At 35.1% G+C, this 13,441-nt stretch overlaps 1 protein-coding gene across 2 annotated transcripts in view; it reads left to right on the forward strand.

The window, feature by feature from the left end:
• The window catches only part of KLHL8 (kelch like family member 8), a 66,992-nt gene that overhangs the window by 34,957 nt on the left and 18,594 nt on the right, over positions 1-13,441 (forward strand). For both annotated transcript variants that reach the window (XM_045473418.1, XM_045473419.1), the window contains exon 2: positions 5,574-5,935. In XM_045473418.1, coding sequence (XP_045329374.1) covers positions 5,723-5,935 — 213 coding nt within the window. In that variant the 5' untranslated portion in view covers positions 5,574-5,722. The remainder of the gene's footprint in view (positions 1-5,573; positions 5,936-13,441) is intronic.

Here is a 13,441-nt window from a genome sequence, read left to right on the forward strand (position 1 = left end):
TGCAAAAATTCTCAACAAGATTCGAGCAAGTCATATTCAACAGCATATAAAAAGAACTACTATGATCAAGTGGGATTCATTCCTGGGCTGCAGGGCTGGTTCAATATTCACAAATCAATCAATGTGATACATCACATTAATTAGATAAGAACCATATGATCCTGTCAATCGATGCATAAAAGCATTTGACAAAATTCAGCATCCTTTCTTATATTTCTTTTTATTTTTTATTTTTTAACATTATTGAGGGACAGAGAGACACAGAGCATGAGCAGGGGAAGGGCAGAGAGAGGGGGAGACACAGAATCTGAAGCAGGCCGCAGGCTCTGAGTTGTCAGCACAGAGCCTGATGCAGGGCTCGAACTCACAAACTGCGAGATCATGACCCGAGCTGAAGTCGGTTGCCCAACTGATGGAGCCACCCAGGCGCCCCTCAGCATCCTTTTTTAATAAAGACCCTCAGGAAAGTTGGGATAGAAGGAACATACTTAAACATCGTAAAATCCATTTATGAAAAGCCCACAGCTAATATCCTCAATGGGGAAAAACTGAGAGCTTTCCCCCTGAGATCAGGAACACAACAGGATGTCCACTCTCACCACTGTTGTTTAACATAGTGTTGGAAGTCTAGCATCAGCAGTCAGACAACAAAATGAATTAAGAGGCATCAAAATTGGCAAAGATGATGTCAAACTTTCACTTTTTGCAGACGACATGATACTCTACATGGAAAACCCGACAGACTCCACCAAAAGTCTGCTAGAACTGATACATGAACTCAGCAAAGTCTCAAAGTACAAAATCCAGGTACAGAAATTGGTTGCATTTTTATACACCAATAATGAAGCAACAGAAAGAGATATCAGGAAATTGATCCCGTTTATAGTTGCACCAAGAACCATAAAACAACTAGGAATAAACTTAACCAAAGATGTGAAAGATCTGTATGCTGAAAACTATAGAAAGCTTATGAAGGAAATTGAAGAAGATACAAAGAAATGTTAAAACATTCTGTGCTCATGGATTGGAAGAATAAATATTGTTAAAATGTCAATACTACCTAAAGCAGTCTACACGTTCAATGCAATACCTATCAAAATTGCACCAGCATTCTTCTCAAAGCTAAAACAAACAATTCTAAAATTTGTATAGAACCACAAAGGACCCTGAATAGCTAAAGTAATACTGAAGAAGAAAACTAAAGCAGGAGGCATCACAATCCCAGACTTTAGTCTCTACTACAAAGCTGTAATCATCAAGACAGTATGGTATTGGCACAAAAACAGACACACAGCCCAATGGGATAGAATAGAGAACCCAGAATTGGACCCACAAATATATGGCCAACTAATCTTTGACAAAGCAAGAAAGAGTATCCAATGGAAAAAAGACAGTCTCTTTAACAAATGGTGCTGGGAGAACTGGACAGCAACATGCAGAAGAATGAAACTAGATCACTTTCTTACACCATTCACAAAAATAAACTCAAAATGGATGAAGAACCTGCATGTGAGACAGGAAACCATCAAAACCCTAGAGGAGAAAGCAGGCAAAAACCTCTCTGACCTCAGCCGCAGCAATTTCTTACTTGACACATCTTCAAAGGCAAGGGAATTAAAAGCAAAAATGAACTATTGGAACCTCATGAAGATAAAAAGCTTCTGTACTGCAAAGGAAACAATCAGCAAAACTAAAAGGCAACCAGTGGACTGGAAAAAGATATTTGCAAATGACATATTGGATAAAGGGCTAGTATCCAAAATCTATAAAGAACTCACCAAACTCCACACCTGAAAAACAAATAATCCAGTGAAGAAATGGGTAGAAGACATGAATAGACACTTTTCTAAAGAAGACATCCAGATGGCCAACAGACACATGAAATGTTGCTCAACATCACTCATCAGGGAAATACAAATCAAAACCACACTGAGATACCACCTCATGATGGTCAGAGTGGCTAAAGTGAACAAATCAGGAGACTATAGATGCTGGAGAGGATGTGGAGAAATGGGAACCCTCTTGCACTGTTGGTGGGAATGCAAACTGGTGCAGCCGCTCTGAAAAACAGTGTGGAGGTTCTTCAAAAAATTAAAAATAGACCTACCCTGTGATCCAGCAATAGCACTGCTAGGAATTACCGAAGGAATACAGGAGTGCTGATTCATAGGGGCACATGTACCCCAATGTTTATAGCAGCGCTTTCAACAATAGTCAAATTTGGAAAGAGACTAAATGTCCAACAACTGATGAGTAGATAAAGAAGATTTGGTTTATATATACAGTGGAATACTACTTGGCAATGAAAAGGAATGAAATCTGGCTGTTTGCAGCAACGTGGATGGAACTAGAAGGTATTATGCTAAGTGAAATAATTCAGTCAGAGAAAGACAGATATCATAGGTTTTCACCCATATGTGGATCTTGAGAAACTTAATAGATGACCATGGGGAAAAGAAGGGGAAAAAAATAGTTAAAAACAGAGAGGGAGGGAGGCAAACCATAAAAGACTCTTAAGTACAGAGAACAAACTGAGGGTTGATGGGGGGTTGGGGAGAGGGGAAAGTGGGTGATAGCCATTAAGGAGGGCACTTGTTGGGACAAGCACTGGGTGTTGTATGGAAGCTGGTTTGAGGATAAATTATATTAAAAAATAAACATCAAAAATTTTTTTAAAAAGTATACTTGGTATGCTGTGTATTTTTTTGAATCTGTGAGACTTAGTGGCCTAATGTATTGTCTATCCTGAAAAATGTTCCACATGCACTTGAGAAGAATATGTATTATGTTGTTGGTGGACTGTTCTTTATATGTCTTAGATCTAGTTGGCTTACTGTGTTATTTAAGTCCTCTATTTCTTCTGTTTATCCTTTATTGTCAATGGAGTATGAAGTCTCCAATTATTATTATGGAACTATTTATTTTTCACTTGAGTTCTGTTAGTTTTTGCTTTGTATATTTTCGTGATCTGTCATTATATGCATAAATGTTCATAATTGTTATATTTTCTTGCTGTATTGATCCTTTTGTTAATACATAATATCCTTTTGTTTTTGTAACATTTTTTGACTTAGTCTGTTTTATCTGATATACCATATTTGTTCTCTTTTGGTTACTTTTGGCATGGAAAATCTTTTTTTCCATCCTTTCCATTTTAACTTACTTGTGTTTTTGGACACAGTTAGTAATTATTAAATTTTGGTTTAAATTTTTAAATTTTAATTAAAAGGTTTTTTAATGTTTACTTATTTTTGAAGGAGAGAGAGACAGAGTGCTAGCAGGAGAAGGCAGAGAGAGAGGGAGACAGAATCTGAAGCAGGCCCCAGGCTCCAGGGTGTCAGCACAGAGCCTAATGTAGGACTCAAAGTCATGAACTGGGAGATTGTGACCTGAGCCAAAGTCAGATGCTTAATTGACTGAGTCACACAGGCACTCCTAATTTTATTTTTTAAATTTATTTTAAATTATTCCCTTGAATTGTAGAGGAAACAAGATTTGGTGTTGGAAACCAAAGTTATAGTAATAGCAGCTTTTACATTAATAATTGCTTTTTCTTCTTTAAATGTAGTAGTCTCTTAAACCTGTTGGAAACAAAAAGTGTAGTTACCAACCATTGCTACAGTAATACTAGGTTTTGTAGTCATACATGTGTTTACTTTCTTGAGCTCTTTATTTTTCCATATGGCTTTGAGTTACTGTTAAGTATTCTTCCATTTCACCTTGTAGGACTCTCTTGAATATTTCTTGCATGGCAGGTCTAATGGTCACAAACTCTCCCAGCTTTTGTTTATCTAGGAATGTCTTATTTTCTCCTTCACTTTTGAAGGTCAGTATTGCCAGATATAATATCTTCAATTTGTCTTTTAGTACCTTGAACATATCTGCCTATTCTATCTGGCTTCTGAAGTTTCTGATTAAAAAATCTGCTAAAACTCTCATTGAAGATTCCTGTGTCTGACAATTCACTTTTCTCTTGTTGTTTTCAGGAATCTCTTTTTATCTTTGGGTTTTGAAGGTTTGATTATGTCTTGATGTGGTTTCCTTTGAGTTCCTCTTTCTTAGAACTTATTGAATGCTTATATTGATGCTTTTAATCAAATTTGGGAAGTTTTTGGTTATTATTGCTTTAAATATTTTCTCTTCCCCTTTGTCTGTCTTACTCTTCTAGGATTCTCATAATGTGCATGTTGGTCTGTTTGCTGGTTCATAGGTCTTTTAGGTTTTGTTTGTGTTTTTTCAGTCTTTTTCTTTTTTTCTTCTGTATTTACCTGAGAGTTGATATTTCCCATTGTCTTGTCTTCAAGTTTGATAATTCTTTTTTTTTTGCCTGTTCATATCTGTCACTGAGTGTCTCTAGTGACTTTTTCATTTCAATTATTGCACTTGTCACTTCCAGAAACTCTTTTCGGTCTCTATTCAGTTTTTCTTTTTCTTTTTTGAATGTATTGGTTATTTTCCTGATTTTCTTTATATCTTTAGTTCTTTGAGCATCTTTAAAAGAGTTTTTTTTAAGTCTTTACTATAAAATACTCCATTAGTTCTTTTTAGTACAGTTTGTTGTCCCTCTCCCCACCCCACCCCTTGAATGGGCCATATTTCCGTTTCATTGTATCCCTTGTAATTTTTGTTGTTGTTGTTGAACACTGGGTATTTGAATCTAATAATGTAGTAATTCTGGAAATCATTGTCCAGATTAATTCTTCTTTAAGGTCTGCTATTTTTTGTTTTTGTTATTGTTCTTTTTGTTTGTTGTAAGCCATCTCTGTGCTAATGATCAGCCTGAGGTATATAATTTAAGGTCTTCTCACATCTTTTCTGAGCATTTCCCTTGGCATGCATTGTCACTTTCTAATTTTCCTTGTATATGCTCTTGTTTTTTATTGTCTTGACTGTGAAAAGGAGAAGGGGGGAACAAACAGTAAGAATGGAAAGGAAGGGCACGAGCCTTTTAAATTCCCTGCAAGGCACGTCAGCTGAGAGGGAGGGACTTATAACAGTAGGTGGAGGTGTATTACCAATGACTGTCCACCTCTTTACCTGCACTTCTGTGATCAGAAGCAGTAGTCAGCACTCAGCAGAGATCACTGATATTTGGAGGTCTAGGTCCTTTTTGTCCACCCCAACTCCTGAAAATTGTGTAAGCTGCTCTAGGAACATGTACCCGGCTGCTTACTTGCGATCTGACTGAGGATGTGGGGATGGACAGGTGCTGTTGTACTTAAGAGCTGAAGTTGACAAAATTAAACATTTCAGTCTTTCCCTGAAGTTGTAAGCCTTCCACAGACTCTACAGTTTGATTCTGCCAGTACAATTTTTGCCTAGGTATGGGAGATAGATTCCTGCTGCTTCTATTCCACCATCTTTCCAGAATTTTCAAATTAGATTTTAAAGGCATTCCTTCACTGATATAATTAGCTGAGGTAATTATTATGACATTTAGCATAGAGCTGCAAAGTTACTTGTTCTTAAGTAGTAATTTATGTGGTCATTTTATATCTAGTTTTGTAAACTATAATTATTAATGATACTTTTCTTTTTGTTTGTTTTTATGTGTTTTACTGTTTATTTTTCAGTCTCAGCCAATTGGACAATGGCAGTTTGGGTTTTGAAAAATGTCTGAAGGTTAGTGGGCTGCATCTACCTTCTGCTTCCTCCACACCCCTTTTAAGAGAATAAATGGAATATTTGAGAAGAGAGCTATATTAAAAGAAGAGTGTTGCAAATGGCTTCAGAATCTGTGAATGCAAAACAAGCTAGGAATCACTGCACAAAGGGGAAAAGGCAACAGCACCAGCAAATAAAGAATAGGTCTTCAATTAGTGATGGTGATGGAGAAGACTCTTTTATCTTTGAAGCAAATGAAGCTTGGAAAGATTTTCATGGTTCCCTTCTTCGGTTTTATGAAAATGGAGAACTGTGTGATGTCACACTAAAGGTAAGACTTTTCTTCTTTTTCAAACTCTTTATTGTATTATGAAAAATGAGGGTTTCTATAACCATAGAGGGTGAATTTTTGGTATCATACTTGTTATAGTCAAAATGATGTTAGTCTCAATCCTTTTTTATTGAAGGTGAAAGGATATAAAGGAAGGTGAGTAAAGGAGGATTAGCACAAGGTAAACTTGTACTTATTAAGTATTAATATTCATTATTTCATAGTTAATTTAACTTCTGAGAGTTCTGGACCTTACAACAACAAATAGTTATTATTACTGAAATTAATAAATTGCTGTTGACCAGTAAGCTTTTAACTTGTGTATTTAAAAATCCTAGTATACTCACTTACTCTTAATGTAAGTTAAAAGTTAGGAATTCTTGGTTGTTTACTCAGCTGCAGTAGTATTTTAGTACATGTTCCTATTCTGGTAATTTAATCTCTACTTTAAAACAATGGTCTCTTAAGTGAGATTCTCTATACCTGATAATGAAGTAGAATCTATTTAGACTTGGATGAAAAAGTGTAGTAAGTTTTAAGTCTGTGGTCTATAGACCACATGTTGTGTTAATTCTGCTGCAAAAGACAGTTTTAGTAAAATTGGAAAAGTGATAAAACAGTGTGGAAGTCTAATTGTTCCTCATTACTTGTTTAAAGTACTTTTACTATTCTTATATCTCAGTGTAATATTAAATTTTTTTTTGATGATTCATATGCATCCATGAAGCATTTTCCACATTTGATTTGCCACTTTGGGATCTCTTAAATTTTGCTTTTGCTTTTGCTTTTGATCAGACAGCTTTTTAAAGCTGAGTCATAGGGATGGAAAGCATACTTGAAGAATCAGACCAGAGAATACTCAACAGGAGTCTATAAACTGAAAGCATAAGCTTTGAATTTTAGAATGTCCGGGGGTATAGTATTATACTGTGGATAAATGAGCTATATTCTCTTTCCTTAAACTGTTACTGGTTTTATGTATTTCTAGGCCCTAAGATTTTGAGAAGAAAACCATTATATAATTCTAGCTCTGTGTGAAATTTAGCTATGTATATATATTTTAATGTAGAACACTTAAGTTCTTTTGTTCTATATGTATATTGTTTAGTTTTATGCCATTGCTCTAATTTTTAACCATGGTGTGAAATTCAGTGACCCACACTGGCTTTAGCAAAAATAAAAATGTAAAATAGATTGTTGGAATTCAGTTATCATTCAGCAAATGGAAAATAATTAGAGTATTGATTTTATAAATTTTATAACTGAATTTTAGAATAATTTATATAACATATAACATACTGCATATAGATATTAAATGAAAAATAGGGATATAGCCACTTAAAGACAACTCATAACTTTGTTTATTGTGTAACTTTAGCAATAGATTGAAATAAAAACTCCCAAAGAGTCAGTGGTTGAAAATTAAAATACTATGTTTTAAACACTGACAGGGGAGCATAGGTGGCTCAGTTGGTTAAGTGTCCAACTCTTGATTTCTGCTCAGGTCATGAGCTCATGGTTCATGGGATCTAGTCCCACATTGGGCTGTGCCCTGGCAGTGCAGGGTCTGCGTGGGATTCTTTCTATCCCTCTCTTTCTTCCCTTTCCCTGCGCATTCTCCCTCTCTCAAAATAAATAAACATGAAAAAAATTAAAAAAAAAAAAAAAGTAAACAGTGACATGAGAAACACTTCATTAGGCATGAGAATCACTTCAGTAATTTAAAGGGATCATCATTTTTATTTTTTCATCTGTAAAATTAGAGTGATGATTAGGTTTTTGTGAGGAATAAGTGAATTGGCACAAGTAACGTCCTTATCGCAATGCTTGGTACATAATAATAAGTATCAGCTCTTTGGATCATTATGTATACTACTATAATAGTTCCAAGAGTATCAGATAATTCTACCTATCGTGTATTCTGTTCCTATTCATTAGAAAGTGTTACAACTTAATCTCTTAACAGGTCTCTTACTGGATTTGTTTCTTAATTCTTTTTTTTTTTTTTAATTTTTTTAGCATTTATTCATTTTTGAGAGACCAAGAGAGACAGAGAATGAGTGGGGAAGGGGCAGAGAGAGAGAAAGACACACACACACAGAATCACAAGCAGGCTCCAGGCTCTGAGCTGTCAGCACAGAGCCCAACATGGGGCTCAAACATACGAACCGTGAGTTCATGACCTGAGCTGAAGTCGGACACTCAACCGACTGAGCCACCCAGGCGCCCTGTGGATTTGTTTCTTAATTCTAATTCAACATTTCTTCAACTGTCAGAATTTAACTGTCATAGAACAATTAAGTCAAATAGGATTACAGATAATTCATAATGGCCTGTTCAACATAAATTTCACTTTTTTATATTCATCTAATCTTAAGGATTATTCTCTGATATAAAGTCATCTCCTATTTTTTTTTTTTAATTAGTATGTTTCCTTTGACCATTATTGCTTTTAAGGCATACATTTTAGAAAGACAGTTATTGGGGCACCCAGCTGGCTCAGTCAGTGGAGTGTGCAACTCTTGATCTCAGAGTTGTAAGCTTGAGCCTTTGTATGTAGAAATTACTTAAAAAGAAAATCTTTAAAAAAAAAAAAAAAACAGTTATCCAAATATATTTTATTGTCCATATATAAGGTCATTAGCCAATTTTAAAATTCCAAAATGAGCACTTATATTGGAAACAAAAAAAAAGTTTATTTAGCAGATACTTACTAAGGTCTTACCCTAGTATATGGAGAGTATAAATAAATTTGAGTAATATTCTGTTCTTGCCTTGAGGGTATTTGAAATTTATCCAGAGAAAGGCACATACACACCTAACTATAATATAATTGATTATCATTTTTGTGTTATTTTTATGGCAGCATAGGAGAGATCTATGAATTATGCCTGAAAGGTGATTGGAAAGGCTTCACATAAGAGATTATTATCTTGAGGTCATTCCAGGGAGAGGTGAAATTTGCTTATATATTTTCTTTGTTTATTAGGGAAAAATTTTATTTTTTAATTTATTTCTTAGATGTTTATTTTAAGAGAGCACGAGCAGGGGAGGGGCAGAGAGAGAGAGAGAGGGAGAGAGAGAATCCTAAGCAGGCCCCACTCCCAGCACGGAGTCTGACATGGAACTCGATCACATGACCCTGGGATCATGACCTGAGCTGAAATCAGGAGTTCGTTGCTTAACTGACTGAGCCACCCAGGTGCCCCAGTGGAAACATTTTAAAGAATATATCCAGGGGCGCCTGGGTGGCTCAGTCGGTTAAGCGGCTGACTTCGGCTCAGGTCATGATCTCGCGGTCCGTGAGTTCGGGCCCCGCGTCGGGCTCTGTGCTGCCAGCTCAGAGCCTGGAGCCTGCTTCGGATTCTGTGTCTCCCTCTCTCTCTGACCCTCCCCTGTTCATGCTCTGTCTCTCTCTGTCTCAAAAATAAATAAACGTTAAAAAAAAAAAATTAAAAAAAAAAAAAAGAATATATCCAGTAGCAGGTCTAAAATTATATAGGGGGAAAGCTTTCTTAAGGGCAGCAGTTTGGTGATAAAAGACAGGGGAATTTGTCTTGCAGAGGTTGCATAGCACTCATGCTTAAACCATGTGTTCTAGGTCAACAAAAGTAACGTTTACAAAGATGCTTCTACTTCTTTATGATAGTTTGAGGAAATGTAATTGTTTTTGTTAAAGATCATAGTTAAATTTTACTTGAAGAGATTAACAGAGATTATTAGAGGAAGGAAACCCCCTAACTTGTTGATGCTTCCACTGAATAGTTTTATTCATATTATTTGGCTTTTTCTTCTTTTTTTGAAAATACATGTTTCTTTGAGTTTTTAAAATAAACATTTATAGGATTTGGATAAATATTTTCAAGATTGTGTTATAATTTTTTGGTGTCAAACTTCCAAATGACCAGGTAAGAATAAGTACTCTGAAAGATTGCAGGGAAACAAAATATGTGAGCTGCATTATAGTACCATACTTCCAATAGGTAGAAATGATAAAATTATTATCCTTATAAATGTAACAGTTAACTCCTGATGGGAAGGCAGACATAATCTAATGAAATGATAAATGAGAAGGTGATTCTGTCTTTAACACTTAAGCATTCTATGTTAAGCTGTCTAATGAATGTTCATCTTTCTGACATTCAAGTAATAAATTGATATTTTAACTTTTTTCATGTTGCTCAGAAGGTGTATTTAAATACTTACATTAGTAGATTCTTGTTTATTTGACTCCTAAAATGTTATCCATCGTTTCCATTGTGCAGGTTTTTCTAATGAATGTAGTAAGATTAACCAAGATTGTAGCATAGTGAATGTGGCTAGACGTTATAATGTGATAATTCACTACATGTAAGCCAAACTATCTTGGTTTTGTATATCTAACCCCTTCTTGACCTTGGCTGTAAAATGCTATTTTGACTATTCAAACTGATTAAAATTGGTGGATTATCGAAAAGAGTAGCTAAGAGGTTAAAAGGACAAAATTAACAAGGGATTAAAACTGAGAAATTAGAATATAGCTTCTAAACAAACATAAGAGACGGGCATTTGGATTTTTTTCTTCCACTCTATTTCTGTCTCACTGTTTGTCTTCTGCATTTTTATTTCAGTGTAGTTCTCAAACACTTAGTTTTTATTAAATGGCATAATTATGAACATTTCAAACTAATACACTTTAGTTTTTGTTTCAATGATTTAAAAACAAGTTTAGTGTATTTGTAAATGATTTTTAACAGTCTGTATTAATGGGATTTTACAATTAATACTTAGAAGTAAAGTGAACGTATGTAATAACAACTAGTTCACAAAAGAATAGTTACCAGAATGACCAAATGTTAAAAAAGTATTAAGTATTAAGGGGGCACCTGGGTGGCTCAGTTGGTTAAACATCCAACTCTTGATTTCAGGTCAGGTTATGATCTCACAGTTTGTGGGTTTGAGCCCCACATTGGGCTCTGTGCTGACAGTGCGGAGCCTGCTTGAGATTCTCTCTCTGCACCTCTCTCCCTCTCTCTCTCTCTCTCTCTCTCTCTCTCTCAAAAAAAAAAAAAAAAAGAGTGGGTGTATTATCTTTAATCACTTTGACTGGGGGTGTGATTGTGTGTGTATTAAATATTCAAGTTTTAGTTTATTGAATCAAGAAATTAAAATAGAGTTGTTGAGGAACAAAGTCTTATGAACAGTATGAAAATAATTTGTGGACCATTGATTTGTACAGTTGGGGTGAGAAGGTAGTGTTAAAATAATTTTTATCTGGAAATTGTAGAATTATGTTTTATGTAATGGCATGTTGGCAAATTTAAGCAGATTTATGCCATGTGAGGTTTACAGATATTTGCATAGAAACTAAATCTCAATGGTGGCATGTGCAGAAAATTTTAAAAAAGGATATTTTCAGCCTGTTTTTAAAATGCTTAATATTAGATTTCAGATCCCATTTTAGAGCTTAAGTGAATTTGAAAACATGCCAAACTTTCTGCTTTAGTATAGGGTGCAACTTGAGTCTCAGTAAATCTGAATCTTACCTGTGGATTCTTTTAAAAAATTAAATACAATATAACCAACAGAGATGATAATTCTGTATTTTTTTTTTTTTGTTTTGTTTTTATAATGTTTATTTATTTTTGAAAGGCAGAGACAGAGCGTGAGCAGGCAAGGGGCAGAGAGAGGGAGACACAAAATCCGAAGCATGCTCCAGGCTCTGAGCTGCCAGCACAGAGCCTGACGCCGGGCTCAAACTCATGAACCACGAGATCATGACCTAAGCTGAAGTCAGCCGCCCAACTGACTGAGCCACCCAGATGCCCCATAATCTTGTATTTGTTGAAGGGATGTTCATTCTTCCTCCACATTAGTGAGAAAAGGTCAAGAGGAACATTTATAAACAAAAGCATTTATTATACATTGTAATACTCCTCAGGCCTTTTTCTTTAGAAGTTCTCATTTTAAAATTCATTCCCAAATAATGAGACACAACTGTAAGTGTATTACATAGTCAAAATGCTACATGAAAACAGGAATATTGGTAAAACACTAGCCTACTGTATTTAATTTTCTTTTTTAATGTTTGTTTATTTTTGAGAGGGAGACAGAGCATGAGCAGGGGAGGGGCGGAAGGAGAGAGGGAGACACAGAATCCGAAGCAGGCTCCAGGCTCTGAACTATCAGCACAGAGCCTGACATGGGGCTCGAACTCACAAACTTTAAGATCATGACCTGAGCTGAAGTTGGACACTCAACCGACTGAGCCACCCAGGTGTCCTGTAGCCTACTGTATTTAAAGATTACCTAACACAAAGTGCTAAGAAAACTGGGTAACTACTGCTGTGTTAATAAGGAGATAACTGGTACTCAGTACCAGAACTTCCAGATGGAAATAAAGGTGTATGTATAAAACATAAAACCCTAAAAATACTAGAATACGTGAAGTTAATGTGTTTAATATTAAGCATAGCATCTAAGGCAGAAATTATAAAGACAAAGATTGGTTTGATTGTGTAAAAATCTAGAGGGGGTGACTAAAAAAGCACACCATAAAAGAGAAAATTTTGAACTAATATATGGCAAACGACTCACACTCTAAATATATGAGGAGTTCTTACAAAAACATAAGAAAAAAAATCATAGAATAAGTTTATAGAAGAGGTAAAAATAGCCCAAAATTAATGAATGATTCGATGATATTAGTATAAGATAAACTAAAATAGATAATATTTTCATGCATTAAATTAACAAATACTTTTTAATAAGTTAGTACTCAGAATATGGCACAAATATTGTAGGGAGATCAGAGATGGACAATTTAGCAGTCTGTATCCCAAACTGTGCCTATCCTTTGAAATACCATTTCTTTTTAGGATTTTATCTGTAGGAAATTAAATAGAGTGGGAATAAAGTTTCAATTACAGCAAAACTTACTACAGTGTCACTTACAATAGCAAACTATTGACAGTAGTGTAATTTTTTAGGAAATAAGGTAAAATTTTAGTGTTTAAGTTTGTTTATTTATTTAGAGCAGAGGAGAGACAGAGAAAGAGAGGGGGAAGAGCATCCCAAGCAGGCTCTACACTGTCAACGTGGAGCCAATTCATGGCTCAAACTCATGAACTGTGAGATCATGACCTGAGCTGAAATCAAGAGTTGGACGCTTAACCAGCTGATCCATCCAGGTGTCCCTTCATTATTATTCTGTGTTTTATATTATTTCAAAATAATTTAATAAGGAATGAAAAAAACTTTATTTAAGCTCATAGTAAATACTACTAAATAGTGGTCTGTTTACTTTGTGCTTCAATTTTCTCACTGATAAACTGTGGTTATATAATAGTGCCTACTCATAGGGGCATTGGGACAATTAAGTGAGTTAAGTAATATGTGAAAAGCACTGAGAACAGTGCCTGACATGACGACTGCGGTTGATAATACTGTGTTGTATATTTGAAAGTTGCTAAGAGAGGAAATCTTAAAAGTTCTTGTTACAGGGAAAGATAAAATTCAGAATTATGT

The sequence above is a fragment of the Leopardus geoffroyi genome, chromosome B1 (assembly GCF_018350155.1).
Source record: "Leopardus geoffroyi isolate Oge1 chromosome B1, O.geoffroyi_Oge1_pat1.0, whole genome shotgun sequence".
NCBI lineage: Eukaryota > Metazoa > Chordata > Mammalia > Carnivora > Felidae > Leopardus > Leopardus geoffroyi.